The sequence below is a fragment of the Orbicella faveolata genome, unplaced genomic scaffold, assembly GCF_042242905.1.
Source record: "Orbicella faveolata isolate gen_17 unplaced genomic scaffold, um_ofav_v1 contig_13, whole genome shotgun sequence".
Lineage (NCBI taxonomy): Eukaryota > Metazoa > Cnidaria > Anthozoa > Scleractinia > Merulinidae > Orbicella > Orbicella faveolata.
Window position 1 is genome coordinate 9930857 of NW_028301540.1, and position 19144 is coordinate 9950000.

The following is a 19144-nucleotide window of genomic DNA, read 5'->3' on the forward strand; positions in this document are numbered from 1 at the left end:
AAACTGACTAACTTCAATGTAAAATTGAACACATCACATCAGTGGGAATTTTCTGCAATTTGCAAAATGACCCCTCGACTAGATCACAAACAATCTGTTCTGCTCTTTGATAAAATTGAAATAACAAAGAATTCGGTTGACATTCCTTAAGCTTCCAGCAAATGAGACCTTTGCATTTCCAAAATATACTTCACTGCTTGATACTAATATAGACAAGTGCAATAAATGGTGAAAAGACCATTTTCCACAAAACATGAACTAGCTTTCTCCTCTATTCCCCCTTTACTTCCTGTGTAGTCCCCAGTGTTAATTAGTAAGCATTTTTTCCTAACTGGAACATAGCAGTTCTTTGCCAAGGCTTCACCTCCTCCTTCTGAAAACACATTTGTGCACTCCTAAAGGAAAGTGGAATATTATTTCGTAATATGAAGATGAAGGTACACTATATAACAGTTAAAAATACAACAAGTCATAGCGTATTAAATATTCTTTTTAATATCATATAAAGGAATAGCCTCTTCCCCGCATGCATTTTGCATGGACTTGTCAGGCAGTGGTTCCTCCCAGATACCGTAGGCATGCAGCGAAAGGTCTTAAAGCCCTGACCCTATATAAGGATGAAGCAAAAGATACTGTTCCCTGTTTAAGGCCCGAACCAAGAAAATGATATCCAATTCAAGGAAAAAACAAAAACTATGAATGGCACGAACTGGTCAGCTGTATTTTACTTCTGTGACACTGGATGTTTAAAAGCATCAACTAAAGAACTTATTTTCCGTTTAGCTGGGCATTTACGCACTGCAATGTTAGCAGACACAATTTAGGTACGTACCCTGTCTATTACGGGATCAAACTGTGAATGCAATAATTGTAATCTCGACAGGGGCAAAAATGATATCCAATTTAAGGATTGAGAACCCCCCAAAACTATACCCTATCCTATGACACAAACCTATATAGCCCAAATATGGGAGTACCCCCCCTTGGGTGTTTCTTCCAATGAGCATCTGTATAGGAGGCTGACAGTTGCACTACAAGTGAGGACAGACAAATCCACTCATTTTCTCCACCACCATAGGATTGGGATTTTAGTTTTCTTGCAGAATGTTAGTTCTCCTCTGATGTCAGACACTGTCACACCCTGAGAAACAACAGAAATGTTATCCAAAAATCTATCAAAATGCCAAGTATTACATACTAGTTCATTCTGGTAAATTTCTTGCAAATCTTTTATTAAGCAATTGAAGATGGAGGATTATCCCATGCCCAGGAGCAACTGCTGATAATTTTCTTTGAGAACAAAGGGAAAAAATGAGGGTTAAAATTTCAAAACTGGAGACCAATTTTGCCCATCAACTGATACTAAACTAATCTTAGGTTTTGGCCAAACAATGATTAGAGCCGATTCCATCTGGATTGATTGACTGTTAAAAGGCTAGTAAATGCCTAAGTGAAAGGCTGGCCTTTCTTCAATGCTCTTAGGGCTAAATCATGATGTATTAGTCACAATTCACTAATTAAGCAAACGTAAACTTTCCGAAATCCAAATAAAGCTTACAAATAAAATTGTCAACATTTGTAGAAAGTTTACTATAAAATAAAATACTTTAATATGCATACCTGAGGAGTAATGACAAAAACTGCTCCACCTGGATTGTAATGTTGCAGATTTTCTACTAACTGTAATCATTTATGTGCTCATCAGATGTTCCCGGATTGAACAAAACCAATCTTAGAACAGAGAAATAATGATACATGTAGGATTACACTAAATACTGCAAAATGAATGTGCACTATTGTACTATCAGCAGAGTTAACAATAAAGAGTATATCTGTTCCGATCAAGGGAGGTCAGCTCCAGTCTCCTAGTATGGGGTATTGTTACCTCTCCCTTAAACGTCCTTAATGGGGAGCTAGTCTATTGTTGGATACCCTCTAGTATCCCCATATGTTTGCAGTTCAAGATAGCCAACAACTGGTTAGTACTCCTTTCTCCTCCTATGTGATGAGAGGCATTGTAAGTCAAGTCTCTCGCTTAAGAATTCAGTACAAAGACCCATGAACAGGCCTTGAATCCAGACCTATTGATCTACAGTGTATGACATTAACCACTGGGCCTCTTTAGCTCACACATCAGTACATCACAAGCCTCTGAAAATAACATTTTATATAGTCATCATACGTGGAGGTGTATCAATAAGCTGGTAATCCAGTTCACCCCAACACATATCCGATAGAAACTGCTTGATCATTGCTTAAAAAAAAAATACCGGTAACTGTCACTTGAGAACTCGAGGAAGTCTGCAGGAACATGAAAATGTTTGTAGCACTCTACAGAATTGCTTCATTTTAAAAATCGTTAATAAAAACGCATTGCAGACATTATGGTGCACTGGCCTGAAACAAAGTTGTTTTAAAATAATAGTAAACTATTTTGCTGATTTCAAACATTTTCCTTTCATTTCAAAAGCCTAGAAAAGCCACAGTGTTTCCGAAAGAATTTGCATAACTTTTGGTACAAATAGTCACACTATAGATCCAGTGGTGACCAGCTGTCATCATCATCATCATTAAACCCTTTCGCTCCCCTTGGAGCATAGGTCCACGGAAACCATTGCTCGCCATCTTGGTCTGTTTTGGTCTATCATTTCAAGCTGCCACCAGGTGTAGCCTGCTTTGCTCGCCTCGTCATCGACCGTCCTCCTCCAGCTGTTTCTGGGACGGCCTCGGCTCCTCTTCCCCTGTGGGTTCCATCTCAGTGCCTGCTTGGTGACATTGCAGTTAGTTTTCCTGAGGGTGTGCCCAATCCAACCCCACTTTCGCCTTCTTATCTGAATGTTGATCCTTTCCTGCTCAGTTGTTGTCCATAGTTCTTCATTTGTTATGACCTCTGGCCAGTGGAAGCCCATTATGGATCTCAGGCATTTGTTGACAAAGGTCTGCAGTTTGGTGGAGTTTGCTTTTGTTACTCTCCACGTTTCAGAGCCGTAAAGAAGGACCGACTTTACGTTGGTATTAAATAGCCGTAGTTTGGTCTTTCTGGAAATCACTAAATTGATCTCCAAACAGGTGTCAAGATGGCGAATGCAGTTCTTGCCTTTCCGATCCTCACTCGTATGTCCTGATCAGATCCACCGTCGTTGCTGATGCTACTTCCAAGGTACGCAAAGTCCACCACCTCGTCGATTTCATCCCCATCTAATTCTATCCTGTCTGTATTACTGGTGTTAACCCTCATTACCTTCGTCTTGGATTTGCTGATCCTAAGGCCCGTCTGCATTGAGATTTTTGTCAGTCTTGTTAGCTTGGATTGCATGCTCCTGTGGTTATGTGAGAGAGGGCGATGTCGTCGGCGAAGTCCAGATCTTCTAACCGGGTCGTGAGTGTCCACTGTATGCCATCCTGATGTTTTTCTGTCGTCCTCCGCATTATCCAGTCGATGACAAGCAGGAACAAGAAGGGCGACAGCAAGCAACCCTGGCGCACTCCAGTGAGCATCTCAAACAGTTCTGAAAGAACTCCGTTGTGGATGACTCTACAGGTGCACTTCTCATAGGTCTTCTGTATTAGAGTGATGTATTTCTCTGGGATACCATAGGGGTGTAGCAGCTGCCACAACACTTCCCTATCAACACTGTCGAATGCCTTCTCATAGTCCACAAAGGTCGCATAAACAGGAGAGTTCTACTCTAACGACTGCTCCAAGATGATCCTCAGGGTGGCAATTTGATCTGCGCGTGACCTATCTTTCCTGAACCCAGCCTGTTCTTCCCTCAATCGTTCGTCCACCTCTACTTTCAACCTCTCCAGAATTATCCTATTCAGTACTTTTCCCGCCGTTGACAGCAGCATGACGCCTCTCCAATAATAAAGTGTATTATCGTTTGTCTCACGATGTAGTCACTTGAGATGTAGATCGCGACGTTTCGACTGCTTACTGCTAGTCTTCTTCAGGCGATAAGGTCGACTGATTGCACGGTATCATTTATATCACAAAGGTCGGCTGTGATTGGTGCATTTCGATCCTCCTATTGTTCCATTGTTCCGGCGAGTAGCTGTTCCCTCAGCGGTCCGCTGTTGTACCGTTCTCCTGTTGTTGTGTTTCTTGATCGTGGGTATCCATGCTTCAGGAATTTCAATTCCACTATCCCTGTTGATGTTATTAGGGTGAAGTCTTATGTGAATAGCTTCCTTGACCCTACGTGTGTACCAGTGAGGATCTCGATCAATAAACTTGACATCATTCCAGATAGGATAGTGGCCGGTCTCGTGGGTGTGTTCAGAAACGGCGGAGGTCTGGGTACGGGCGAGTCGTATATCCCTGTCGTGTTCTTTGATCCTCTCCTGCATAGATCTCCCTGTTTCCCCGACGTAGACTTTGCCGCACTCGCAGGGAATCCTGTAGACAACACCATCTTGTTTAGCCGGGTTGACAGTGTCCTTTGGTCGCACTAAGTGTGACCGAAGTGTCGTGTCGGACTTAAAGACGGTGCGAATGCCTTGTTGTTCTAGGCAGCGGCGGAGAGACTCCGAAACTCCTTGGACATAAGCTAAAACGGCGGTGGATTTAAATTCCGCGACAGGCTCTCTTCTTGGGGTTGTTCGCGCCTTTGTCATCTTCTGTACAAAAGAGGAGGGATATCTGTTAGAAACAAGTACAGATGACAGATGTTTCTTCTCTCGAGCGATTACTGATGGTTTGGTCACGAGACGTTTAGCCCGGTCGTACAGGCATTTCACAATACCGCGCTTTACTGACTGAGGGTGGTGTGAATCATACGCTAGGTACTGATCAGTATGTGTCGCGATCTACATCTCAAGTGACTTCATCGTGAGACAAACGATAATACACTTTATTATTGCATCTACCACGATGAATAACAACAACCTTTTCCTCGACGCCTCTCCAGTTCTTACATTCCTTCAGATCTCCCTTCTTTGGAAGTTTGATTAGGTAGCCTTCTTTCCAATCGTCTGGTATCTCGTTCACTTCCCAGATCTTGCCAAACATCTCATACAGCATCTTGGTCGAGGTGTTTAAATCTGCCTTGATGGCTTCTGATGGTATGCCATCGGGACCAGCTGCTTTTCCATTTTCAGTTGTCTGATGGCTCTCTTGATCTCTGCTTTACTTGGCTTATTCTCCCTGACCTGCAAAGGTGTGTCGGCTGGTTGTATGTCGAGCATCTCGCTTGGCAGAGGTCTATTGAGTAGTTCTTTGAAATGATGTGCCCACCTTTTTCGCTGTTCTCACTGGTCAGTGAGCAACTCTCCGCTCTTGTCTCTGACAGGTCTGTCTGGGATCTTTCTATCACCTGCCAGTTTCCTTGTGATGGAATATAGCTCTTTTGCATCGCCTCTGCCTGATGCCTCCTCTGCCTGTCGCGCGAGGTCTTCCACAAAGTTTCTTCGGTCGTTTCTGATGCTACGTTTAACTTCCTTGTTGACTTCCGAGTATCTGATGCGAGCTTCTGCCTTCTTAGCTTGTGTTCTGCTGTGATTCAACGTCTCCTTCACCTTCTTCCTGGCTTCTATCTTCTTCAGGGTGTCTAGACTCAAAAAGGTCTTATGCTGTTTGCGCTCTCTTCCCAGCGTTTCCTCACACGTCTCCTTCCATGCATTTTTCATGCCCTGCCACATTTCGTTAACTGTACTTTGGTTCTCCCTTTCCTCCCGATGCTCTTCATTTTCTTGCAGGCTTGCCAACACTTGGTACTTGTTGGAGATGGTGAGTTGGAATCTGTTCTTTGACTCATCTTCCTTCAGCACCCTGATGTTGTACTTGTGGTTTATTTTCTGCATGCCAGTGTTATAGCTCTTCAGCTTCAAACGGCATTTGCCTACAAGAGGGTGGTGGTCTGAAGCAACATCGGCCCCTCTCTTTGCTCTAACATCGAGCAATGACCTTCTGAACTTGGATGATATGCAGATATGGTCAATCTGGTTCTTGGTTTTGCTGTCTGGAGAGACCCAAGTTGCCTTGTGTACCCTCTTGTGCGGAAAAACGCTCCCGCCGATGACAAGCTTATTGAAGGAGCAAAAGTCAGCAAACAGCTCTCCGTTCTCATGCATTTCAACAAGACCTTGCTTTCCCATAACTGCCTCAAAACTTGTATTGTTACTCCCCACCTTAGCGTTAAAATCCTCGAGCAACAATATCAAGTCCTTTCTAGCTATTCTGTCTATGACAGCTTGCAGCCTCTCATAGAAGTCAGTCTTTGCTTCATCATCAGCTTCGTTTGTCGGTGCGTAGCACTGAATGAAGGTTGCTTTTCCGATCTTAGTATGAAACCTTGCTGTTATTATCCTGGATGATACTGGGTTCCATCCTATGAGTGACTTCGCAGCTTGTGGAGCCAGCATAAATCCAACACCCTCTGTGTGGGGAGCATTTGCATTCTCGTGACCTGAGTAGAGAACAGTCTGCCCTGTTGACAGCCTTATGCAGCCTGACTCGACCCATCTTGTCTCGCAAAGGCCTAAAATTGACAGGTTGTAAGTGGTCATCTCAGCAGCAATCTGAGCAGCTTTACCTGCTTCGCACATGGTCCTGACGTTCCACGTGCCAAGTAGTGTGGTTGTCTTTGGGGTAAGGAGAGGGGTCGGCATCGCTGCTTCCCTTTTGCTTTCACATGGGTGCGTCATACTAGCCCCCGAAGGGGCGTTCTCTCCTCCAAAGACAGATGTGACTTTGTGCATGTTTCCCATGGTTTCTGTAATCCTTGATATCCATTTGATGGGTGATTAGCCCTTCAAACTTCACCAGAGCCCCGTTAGCCAGGCGTTTTCAGGGTTCCGTGCAGGCCTTCATGTCTATCGTAGCGGCCCGGAGGAACGAATCCTCCACCATACTTCGCCCTGGACGGCAATCCCCTACTTTCCTGTTACCAGCTACCACGACGAGGACGAGGGGTTGAACTTTGGTAGCCAACTCAGTGACCAGCTGTGGCGTCACATAAAAAATTTTGTAATATATATCAACTAGACATAATACTGCCCCCCCAAAAGAAAATTAAGTATTGTTTGCTCACTATCAACAAAGCCTAATTATAGCTACCTGAAGTTTCCTACATTTTCAACTAAGGTAATTTTGTGCATTACAAAAAATTAATCAATATGTGGTGGCATAGCTCCTTGAAGTGATTTCAGTAGAGTTTCACCAATGATGAAACACTCAGATCTAGCTATGATTAACATGCTCGAACAGTGCAAGGTAATTAGCAAAAAATATGTACGTGAAGAGCATAAACGAGTAAATACCATTTTTTTAGGTCCTCTCCACACAACAGCATCGTGGCATCTCTGTTATTTAATAACAAGAAACCAATTGACATAACAGCCATTCGTTGGTCCTTGTCTGTGTAAACTGGAACCCAACTAAACAGAAGGGTTCAGGTGATCTTAAGTAAATACTTACAAACACCTTTGGACAAGAACATAGGCAAGCTTTGATCCAATAACATATCAGCTGATCTTATGAAAAAAATAATTTTAGAAAGTGAAGTTTGTATATATGAAAAGTATGATAATTAATACACAGGTCCAGAACATTTATACTGCAAATGATAAAAATTTTGTGAATTAAAGAACTTCCCAAGATCAAGCAAGTTCACCCATAAAAGTTCCAAGGAAGAGCACTGTGGGGTAGTGGCTCCTGACAGACCAGCATTCCACGCAGGAGAAGCTGCAATACTTTAAGTCAGTTTCTTGCTGTCACACTGGAGATAGGAATTCTCCTGTAATGAGCCACTAAAGTTCATACATGTAAACACTATTTCACTGTTTCACATCAAACACGAGTATGAGTGTAGATTAAAGTGTATGCATAATGTAGTGAATGGCTGCCACGGAAATTATGGCTCCAGAAGACGATCCTTTATGTTATGACTTACCCAGCAGAATCCACTGGTGTATATCTTTTCCCTCTCCATTCATCATCCTTGGAATACTTGGTCCACATAAGTCAACATCCAGTATGCCAACCTGGAAGATAAAGAGATAACAGAAAGATTAGCCATTTACTGTGATCAAGGTAGTACTGCTGTAACAATACATTCTTGAAGACACTTCTCTGTTACCAGTGGTAGATCCACAGATTTTCACTGGGCCGGGGTGACTCTTGGGTAGGGCAGGGAAAGACAGAAGGTGCTGGGGGAAAGGCAAAGTGAACATTTTGAATCCAAGACAGGATTTTTCCCTAAGTGTCACCAGTTCACATATCATGTGGCCAATGCTGTAAATATTCTGATAACAAATCTCTTTCCCAAACATGAAACACGAAAACAAGACCAATCCAAAACATAAAAAATCGTCCGATAAAGCTTCTCCCCAACACGCAGCCCCTCCCACTGCGTATAAATCAATGACTTAATGTAGGTAAAGGTAAGTCAACAGAATGCAAAGATTTCAGCTTACCTTCTTTCCTTTGTTTTAATGAGTCCATGCTATCTGTGTCATAAACAGTATTTTTACCAAATCCTCCTTTACCAACTAGAATTATGTGTTTGATAGATTTTAAGACTTCTTCAAGAGTTTGCTCCGACTGACCTGACATTTACGAACAAAAACCACATTGTAACTCAGTGAGAATTACAGTCAGTGCCTTCGCTGTACTTGCCTACTTCGACTCTAGAGCTCTAGAGAGGACAATTCCAACAATGTCACTAAGCATGCGTCTTTAGTGATGATGGACAAAACACTGACCCCCAGTCCATGGACCACCCCAATGGACTACCCAAATGGACTACCCCAAAATGGACTAACTGTAAAAATAATATAATAACGCAAGCATAACATAATAATAATAACACCTGCAACCAGTGTTTTTCTCAAATGCATTGTAAACAGTCAGATTCAGGCTGTTTGCTTGCAAATTATTTTGGAACAGTTAAGGGCTATTAATAGATGGAAAGGAACTGAATATTCTGACTACACTGTTAATTTGTCACTGTCCCTGGAAGGTTTACTATTCAGCCATTATTCTTTTCATCTCCTATCATGTCAACTTTTAGCCTGTGCATGTGTAGTGGCTGACTGAATCGTATGGAATACAATAGAAAATCACTGTGTGATATTTACATTTAGTAATGAGCTATTCCTAATCAAATATTAGACTGGGCTCCTCGCTCACATTTCAATCGCTTTTCAAGTTATTATGTTTACACTTGTATGATCCTGATACTGATCGGTACCTCTGATTGATAACAGCCATTGAAAATCAAATGATGAAATTTGGTTTGAGTTTACGCTTTTCGCAACATTTTGTGTTCAGCAGTTGCTTATTTTAAGTACAATTATTCAAAATGGTGGCTAGAGGCTGTACAGGATGAACATAAGCGGAAGTTATGTGTAATTTAAGTATACTAGCAGCTAAGAACATTAAATAGTACTCATTTGGAAAATTATTTTTAGGGTTAGTCCATTTTAGGGTAGTCCATTTGGGTAGTCCATGGACTGGGGGTCAGTGTTTTGTCCAGCACCGTCTCTTCAGACAAGAAGGAAGTGACTAGGCACATTTTCCAGCGCTTTTTCGTAGAGGAAGCTGGAATTGTATTCCAATAAAGTAACATAAAAGGACTTATACTTAACACACCCTTTGTGCAAACAGCAATTTTTAACACATTCGTTGCACGACAGTACTCACCGTCCGCCATCTTGAATTTGAGAAGGAAACTGCTGATCATTCTCTCATACAGTCGGCTCAAGAAGCTTTCCCGCCAGCTGAAAGGTCATCCTCGGAGGCCCAGGGGCAGTTAGTCGACGCGATATTTTCGGGCGAAAGTTTACATCAAGAAGTAACCTTTCGCCCGAAAGTATTGCGTCGCCCGAAAATATCGCGTCGTCCCGACTGCCCGCCCTTGGTCTCCGAGGATGCTGAAAGGTTGGCGTCAAATGCCAGTCATCTTCCGCCTTCAGTCTAATCGCCCGGGGATTAAGCTGAGGGTGGGAGATGACTGGCATTTTAGGCTACTGAAAAATATGTACAAAACCACAAATGAAGCCAGGGACCGCGGAAGGGGAGGAAGGGCTACTGGACTTCTTCTACTGGGTGGACTTCTTCGACAGTGCTCGATTTGCCGAATTAGTCGGATGACCTAAGATGTTCGACAACGTTCCATTCTTCTCAGAGGTCCGAAGTTTCCCGAAGGTCACAAAAGATCGAACGATTAAATAATGAATGATACCGTGAGTGAGTTCCTCTCGTCATTTCCAGTTCTACCATGCGTTTAGGCACAGTTCGGAGGATTCAAACACCCATATAACAAGCCTTCGATTGACTCCGGAATAAACGTGGCATAAGCTCAATCAAAAGTTAGAAATAGTCATAGAGAGTTATTTTTCACGCATTCTAAGACTCTACAGCCCTAAATTGCTTGACATAGCCACACATAGGCCTATATAGCTCTACAAAACAATACACTTTCATACCATTGAGCTGATATAGCCCTACCGAGAGCCCTGCACCTTCCTGATAGTAATACAAAGTCCTTAGTAAACTCATATGACCAAATATAACCAAACTTTAAGCTTGGTTACATTCCAGAAAATAACTTTAAAGTATAATGTCATTCAAAACCTTGCAAAGTCCTACAGAACCATACATAATTAGATATTCCCCATTGTTTTACATAGTCCAACATAGCATTACATATAGGTTATTGACTAAGCGTAATGTCAAGAGGGCTGAATATTAGCCAAGTTCTTTGTTCGTTGAGGCCAGGAAATCGGACAGGCTTCGTCGTAGAGCTGAACATTGCAAGGACGCAGCAAGCAACTTTTTTATGTCTTATGTAATTCATAACAAGTCAATAAACTGTTTAGAAACAACAAAAGAAAATAATTAGTACTGTAACTTAACTGCAACCCCACAAATTTTAGCGTAACTTCAGCACTACCCATCAATTTTCATTTCTTGAAGAAGTTCTTCCCATTCTCGATTCAGAACCCAATACCTAAATATTTCTTCTTAATGCAGAAAATAGACAGACAACAAGCAAGTAAACGAGAATTTTTTTTAATGGTTTATCAGAAGCCATGGCCCTTGGTGTATGGTATGGAAACTCTTCGTTAAATATTCCCGAAGACTCCATGGCGGCAAGTTCAACCTCAAATTAATTAGATTTTGATGTGACTCAGTGGTTCATCCGTTTTGAAACAGAATCCTTGCGCGATTCAAAGAGGGAAACAGACGTCTCTCATAAAGTGAAAAAACTTTTTCTGTAATCGACTTTTTGTCACCAAAAAGGCTCTCAGGGGTTGGGAAGGGTAATGTGACGAGGAAACTTCCCAAACGCTGAAGATTTCATGGCGCCTTATAAAATTTATAAAGTTTTTCATGTTTCAAGTCTCACGTTAGGTAACGCTGTTTAACTTTAATAATGTCTTCTCGTTTAAAAGGGTTTTGAAATTGTTATTAATTTGAAGTGGTTTTGTGGAATATGAAAACAAACAAAAACTGCGATCATTGTGGCAACTCTGGAAATAAAACCATGCTTGCGTGACGATGTTATAATTAAAGTGCACCTAACCCCCAAATTTTTTTTTCGCTAAAACGAATCTAGACTTTATTCGAAGCATTTGGGCGAAGAAATTTTTGAATTTGGTTCAATCCTCGATTTTCTATGCCCTTTCAAAGTCGCGCTTGAAGGTTTCACGACCGCGTTTTAGGGAGTCTGGGGCGGCGGTACCTGATGACGTCTACCCAGGAACCAAACACAATGGCGCCTCAGTCAACTCTCTGTATTTGCTCGAGAAAATGGAACACAAAACTAATCGTTCCGCTGTATTTTGGGACTAAAACGTCCAAGTTTTGTCTCAGAATCATTTCTTTTTCGTCACTGGAGTCAGAGTTCAGTTTCGATTCGGAAGACTCCGAAATAAACTTCGATCGAGCACGTTCGACAACTGTGAACTCACTGCTTAGAGCTTTGAGAGCAATTTACAATATTTCAAGCGACGAAGGGGAAGACTTCTTTGCGGATGAGTTGCTTGTATATTAGGAATGGAAAGCTAGATACGAAGTGGAGGAGCAGGCAAACGAAAAGCAGGAAAGAAAACTCAAGGACTGCTTTGGATGGTAATTTCGTCAACTAAACATAAGATTCCCACGCGTGTTTATAGCCCGTTTACATTTGTCCTTAGCGAGAATGTATTTTATCAAGGTGAGATTGTTCTGTTAAATCCAGCTTGTGTTTTACTTTCAGTTGAATGCTTCATGTTTATAAGAGCGACGTACGTGTCGCAGTTTTCGAGACTTGATGACCTCCAAAACATTGGCTTCGATCGATTGAAAATCGTATTGTTTGGACCTGTATTTTTGAAGCTGCGGGAAGCAAGGCGGAAGGAAACATTTCATACAATTACCGATTTCACATTGTCACACGTTTTAAGTCGTAACTCCAAATAACCAATGTAAATTGTTCTCAAAGTTTGCAGCGAAATTCGTCGGATAAGCGAAAAGGATGTGTTCCCTAAGCGGTCCGCACATGTTACGCGGTCATATTTTCGACGCTATATCACAGAATCTTTGTCGCACTGCTGATTTCCAAACCTTCGAAAAACTCTGTGAGTCTAACAATTTTGTTATCATGTAATTCTAAAGGATTAATCTTCGACTTTTATCTAAATCAAAAGAGAAATAAGTGTTGGTTAGCGGCGTACAGTTGCCATCTATTTACATATCAGTATAACGCTTCTTGATCATGATCGGATCACACAACTTTGTATGTTACAAATACTGCGGGATTGGAAGATATAGGTTGTAGGTAGTATTTCTACAAATTGCTGGTTAGCTTTAAGCAGAAAATTTATGAAAATAGCGTTCGAAAGTCTGCGGAACAAATTCCAGTGAGAGTTCTTCAATGGTTCTCACAGATTCAGTTCGCTTGTTTCGGTTCGACAAAATCAACCATCGTTTACGTCTTTGTTGCACCATTAGCCGATCATCGTCAGTTAATTGTACAGTATATCTTTCTTTAAATCTGGAATATTGCTGCAACAGCCGATAGCACCTCTGGAAGGCGTTTCTGCGCACTTTTCGAATGTGTATTGCACCATCCTGAAGGAAATGAGAGGACGTGAGATATCCAACCTTCCTGGGTAGACGTCACAAGAGCCGCTAGACCCATTCTCCTCAAACTCGGTCGTGAAACAAAATGGCGGTGTTTTGGAGCTATTTTCGAGATTTCGTCGGGGCACAGAAAATCGAGGATTTAACGGAATCCAAAAATTTTTTCGCAGAACTATTTCAAATAACAAGGAGATTCGTTTTAGCGAAAAAAAAATTTTGGGGGTTAGGTGCACTTTAAGAAGGAATCCACCACTGACAAGTTCGAGTAATAAGCGGACGAAATCATTTCTAACAACACCAACTGTCGAAAACAAATTTTGAAGTTCATATGAAACACTTCGAATTAAAAGTACTGGTGAAATGAAACTGATGATGAAATGTTACCTGTGTTTGAACAATTTCTCTGAAATTTGAAATTTATTTTCTCGAGTTCCCATGGGAAATTGTTTTTGGTGTGATCTCAGGCAACTGTTTATATCTTTAGCTTTTAGAAAACGCAGTAAGAATTGTAATGTACTTAAAGTTATTCTGGTTTAAAGGTTTTGCCTATTAAAAACTGAAATCCCTCCATTTCCTATCGGATTTCGTCTTACTGTTGGCTCTTGTTATCAGAAAATGAGTCAGAAAAATTATCCAAAATCAGCACCAATCTGCCGTTTACCGTTAGCTACTGTGACGGACTGCATAATGTTTAGCTGTCTTGCTGAGAATAGTTGCATGTAGTTCTAATAAACAAAGCCACTGATCGATTATTAAAATCAAACCTCGATAAAAGTAGTCTTTAAATCGTATTTCCTAAGATGAATGAAATTCTATTTTTTTTTTCGCTGTACATCAAAACTAAATAAACTTGTTGGATCAACCTTACCATAACTGTTAAGAGTCCACTGAGAGTTGCAACCTCCAGGGGCTTTTAATTTCCAAAAAATAACTCTTGCACGCAAAAGTGTAACACTAGCAATATTCTTGTTTATCAAAAACTCGTCGAGCATCTTTGCTTTGAGATTTTTCATTGCTTCTGGCATTAAATTGTTAATTATTTGTCTTCCTTTCCTTCTTTTGGCTTTTATCGGCAAACACTAAAGCACGATCAACTAGCAAGGAAAGCAACGAAAACAGGAATAAATACTTGCAAAGTTTTGAAAAGATATGTATTCCTAAGCGTTCTAAACTATGCCACGAGGCACTCTTGCGCTAGAAATTTCAAGCTCATTCAAGGGACCGGTCATTAGTTATCGCCTGGGGGGTCGGTCGGAGTAACAGTAACATTTAGCTGATCCCCCTTTAAATGTTATTTCACTGAAGTGATTCCCTCTCATAACTATTGATAAATTTCGTGTTCCCCCAATCTCTTCGCACACATATTTACCTTTTGACGTGTACATTTAGTGCATTTAGTGGTCTTTTAACGTTGATATGCAAGTAATATTTCCAGCTGTGATGTAGTTACAGTATAATTAAGCCACCATGGTGCAGTCTCTTGATCTGTGGTTTTTGCTAGTCTGGATCCCGATATCTGATGTCAGTTGACATACCAGCAATCTAACCATCCCAAGTGCTTTGAAACTGCAAAGTTACTTTTTAGAGTGCCAAATAGCTAGCCGTCCACCAAGTCTGTATGGGCATGTGACATTTAGCGGTTGCCACCGCACCCCCTCCCCCCCCCCCCCTTTAGAGCTCTCTCTTATGACTGATCTCCCATTCTGTTATCCTAAAAATAAAATGATCCCCTCAAAATCCTCCGACTCCCCCTCCGCCCAGGCGTTAAATAATGACCCGTCCCTAAAAAGCCCAAGACTATTATGTGCATTCCAATGTAGTCCAACGTAGATAAGATACAATTTCAGACGGCAGACAATTTCCGAGTTGCGTTTTGCCCCGTGTCAACACGAGGTATTTGTACGTGTGAAACCGTTTGTATGAAAATATGGGCGCTTTTCATTGGACCAAAATACCCGTTTCAATTTTGGGAAATTTCCAGGTATACCCAAATTTTCAAATTTTCGAGGAATTTCGTTCTGGAATTTTTGGTTGAATGATTCTTATATTGGAATAGTGCGTCTACATTGGATAGATCAACATCAATATACCCCACCAATATTGTGTTGGGATGGGATGGGGAAGGTAACCAAAAAGACGTCATGCTGGCAAAAACGCAAAGTGACTCAAGAATTTTGGCGCGCCAGGATTGTTGTCACAACACCTAATTTTTTTTTATTACACCTCGAATTGCTCCTTGAAAAGTATCTTTTACAAGTCAACATCCAAGATGCGGCGTTCAACCAAGAACATACCGAGCCCATAAGCTAGCTGCAATGATTAAGAAATCAGGGTTTCTGTCCGAAAGACGGCGTTGCGAGGTTAAATGCTTGAGCTGCCCTTGTATCGCTAGTTTTAAAGTTTCAACAGACCTTGGGAAAAGAACGCAATTTTCACAGCTTACACTTGCAAGAAATCCAGTGATGTCAAGAACAAATCATCGCGTAGAGCTCAAAGAAAAATACCCAAGGAAGTAAATTTTGTTCACTTGGTTATTAATTAATGTATATTTATGTTATTTCAATAGTGGGCTTCCTGTGAGGTAGCTTTTGAGCTAAGTGGAGTTGCCACTATAAATAAAGAATTACCATTACTATTATTGCCATTACCAATTAAAATATAAATTAAAGATCGTAACCTTTAAATACATTAAGTCAAGAATCTGAGATATGATAGATGATTGATATATAAACAACCCCGCCAAGATTTAGGTTTGTGTAGTTCTTCAATCGCGTGTTATTTGGAAACGTGTTTCAAGCAGATTTATAAAGCTTTGTACGGAGACGCCGTCTTGGTGCTCTTCGGAAGGGCAAGTATTTTTATTTCTTCGGCGAATTATTTCAAATTTCCATACCATCTCATTTTCTCAAATAATAAAATAACATTTATGGCTTGGAAATCATTATGGACATCCATTAGTGGCTCGGAGAAAGCAAAAAGATCCCAACTGGCAGTTGTTTTCTGGTGGAAATCACTCAATTTGCTCACCAAATGACTCGGATATTTTTAGATGCTGAACCGGTTTTTCTCGCTAACTTTCCACTGAGGTCAAGAGATCGCCGAGCACATCGTTTGTTTGAGAGAAGGTTATCTTAACGGGTACAAAGTCATCCTAAAAAGCACATGGTTTGTAGTTTCATCTAAAACCTTAACGATTTGCCCTTTCACTCAGTTTGAGACTTGTTCTTGTGTGAGAAATTCAAGAATCTTATTAGCGGGATGGATGACTGAAGATGTCTACGATAACCCGAGTCCTTAAACACTATGAACAGAGTCGCTTCGATCTTTCCAAGATAAGTCGGGACAGGCCTACCTCTTTCCCGACTTACCTAGGAAAGATCGAAGTAGGCCGGATATTTTTTGCGATATTTAGAAGTTTTCGAGATATTTTTTGAAACAGTGCTAAGTTGTATGTCAGAAACAATCCAGTTCAGCAATTACCCTCTGATATTCCACATCACTAAAAGCGCTAAAACAGCAATTTTCCAAATTGGCGGATGCATGCTGGTAACGTCAAAGTGCCTGAATTTTTCTCTCAACTCCTAGTGCCGTAAGAAAATTTTTGAAAATTTTGGCCTAAGTGATTCAAAATAGGTGTATTTTTACGACAAAAATAAGAGATATTTAGACTTTTTTTCGAGATACAGTCGAACCTCCCGTAAGCGACCATCCAAAATGTCAAGCATAGGTGGTCGGTTACCGGAGGTGGTCGCTCACGAGAGCTTAGACTATAACGGATCAAAATTTTTCCTCTTTAGAATATGGTAACTGCCGAGACTTAACCCATGCGCCAATGCCGATGCAATGTTTTTTTCATGTAAAAATCAATTTCAAGAAAAAAAATCCGGTCTTCCCATTGAGAAATTTCCGTTTCTTGTACTAGCAAGAAATACGAGAATGTTACACCTTATTATCCATTTTTCGCTCCATTATCTGTCAAGTGGTCGCTTACGGGAGGTTAAAAACAGAGGAAAGTTTCAAACTTTTAGTTCTAAAAGTGGTTGCGGGTCGCTTACGAGAGGTGGTCACTTACAAGAGATTCCAAATATAGTGATTTGACTTGGAAACTTTGGTATTTTGGAAAACTGGTCGCTGAGGAGAGATGCTCGCTTACGAGAGGCGGTCGCAACCGGAGGTTCGAGTGTATTCAAAAAAAATTCTGTGATATTAAGAACATTTTTTGAGAATTTCCGGAAAGATATTTAGAAGAGGAAAGTCCTAATGACAGAAACATCGATATTAGAATATCCCTTGACTCGCCAGGGTATTTCTAAAGGCGAAGAGACGTAAAATAAAATGTGGATTTTGTTTCATTAGCTAGAAATTAAGTTGATCATAGTTATTTACGTTTAATTACTGTGTATATAACACATTCAGAGTTTTATGTTAGAACTCATTGCGTTTAGTCACTGTTACAATCAAAACCGGCCAAAGTTTTTTACCTAAAATAGGGGTGGCGAATGGTAAATGCGAGACTTTGCGAGACGACGAGATTAACGTTTTTCTTCGCGAGCCCGAGACATTTTGATTTCTTCAGTTGCGAGACCGAGACTTTAAAGTGTTTTAAATGCGAACTCAAGACGTTCAGGCTCTAAGATATTGTGACGTCATTTAACTTTATAAAAAAGAAAAAAATAATAAATAAACAAATCGGCACTTAACGACTTTCTCAGCCTTGAAAAAAATGGAGACTGGGAGACAGCTTTGTGAGAAAAATCGAGACTGCGAGACGCACATAACCGCTAAAAAACGAGACTGCGAGACCCGTGAAATTCGGCGAAAATTTTGCGAAACCATGGGTTTTTAAAGGACCATTCGCTACCCCTTAAAATCGTAATGGATTTTGGTAAATTAATGATTGCCGTAAACTTTTTACTGTGTTAGGCAATATACAAACTCCTTGAAATCTTTTTGACTGCCTTGTCACATGTTTTACATGAAATATGTCCGTTTCTCATATCACGAGTTGGCTTTTGATTTATGGTTTCTGAGGCCACCTGTGAGTGATAATTATATAACAACAAACCCTAAAGCAATATTCTAAGGCAGTTATCATGAATCAGCAATTTGCAATGACTCATCATAATATTTTGAGAACTAAACACTAAACATTAGGAATTGCATCTACATGTAAGATGGCAGCCGAAGTACAATCTGCTGATAGTTGAGTGCAAGATATTCCAAGCCGAAGGAAGGAAAGTATAAGTGAACTCAGTCTTTTTACCAAAGGACACACACGATTAGCCATGCGCTGTTGTTTTGGTGGTCAAAGATGGCAAAGAATTCAAAGGGCTCGCAGACGAGTCCTCTCAGAGGCCAGTCCTTTCTTCAAAAAGTTGCTGAACGGCAACTGAAGGAGACCCTTGAAATGTGGATTTCAAGTGATGAAATAGATGTTACCGCCGAGGAAGATGTCCCACAAGGCTTTTCCTTTGTGTACGCACAAAAGACAAAATATAATAAATATAATAATTATAAAATACTACATGTAAATACATTCACTAACAAACACTAAAATGAAAAATTATACAATGTGTTCTCATCAGTGTCCGCTACACAAAAAAGGAGCCTTTTTTTCCAAATACATTGACATTTTTCCCACCCAACAATTTCGGATGACTTTGGGTCAAAACGCTGTGACAGTATGACCAGGCCATGGAGAACTTTTACGATAACTGGTGATGGTTAGATGAAATCTAGAGGTAGGTTTCTCCGTCGGGTCGGGTTAATTTTTGCCTCAAACACCATCGAATTAGCTTTTTGCTTAAAATTGTAAAAAAATGGCAACATTTGAGACCATTATCTTCAATATTTTCAGCTAAAAATCCTCGAGCCCATGTCGTGTTTCTTGGTTATTTTTCAAAGGCATTATGTCTGGAACAAAGTTGGTGACCCCGATATTTTTTTTTTCTTTTGCATTTCTGACGCAAGTAGCTCATTATCTAACCGAAGTAAAAGTGAGAAAAAATCTACATATTAGAAGACATGCGAAAGTCCTTGGTCGCGACGAACACTTAGCCCTTTTTTCTGCTATCT

At 40.7% G+C, this 19144-nt stretch overlaps 2 protein-coding genes across 2 annotated transcripts; both read right to left on the reverse strand.

Annotated features, from left to right (window-relative positions):
* Positions 1-2570: 2570 nt before the first annotated feature.
* Positions 2571-2909, reverse strand: LOC149114902 (uncharacterized). Its single transcript, XM_089285611.1, has one exon. It carries the CDS (start codon positions 2907-2909, stop codon positions 2571-2573), a length of 339 nt encoding a protein of 112 aa, XP_089141737.1.
* Positions 2910-5250: 2341 nt separating this feature from the next.
* On the reverse strand, positions 5251-6708 carry LOC149114903 (uncharacterized). Its single transcript, XM_089285612.1, has one exon. The coding sequence runs from the start codon at positions 6706-6708 to the stop codon at positions 5251-5253; it is 1458 nt and encodes a 485-aa protein (XP_089141738.1).
* Positions 6709-19144: the final 12436 nt, after the last annotated feature.

What these genes read in the sequence shown, in the direction of transcription:
- LOC149114902 (XM_089285611.1), bottom strand. Translation starts at nt 2,909, where the DNA reads ATGGGCTTCCACTGGCCAGAGGTCATAACAAATGAAGAACTATGGACA.
- LOC149114903 (XM_089285612.1), bottom strand. Translation starts at nt 6,708, where the DNA reads ATGGGAAACATGCACAAAGTCACATCTGTCTTTGGAGGAGAGAACGCC.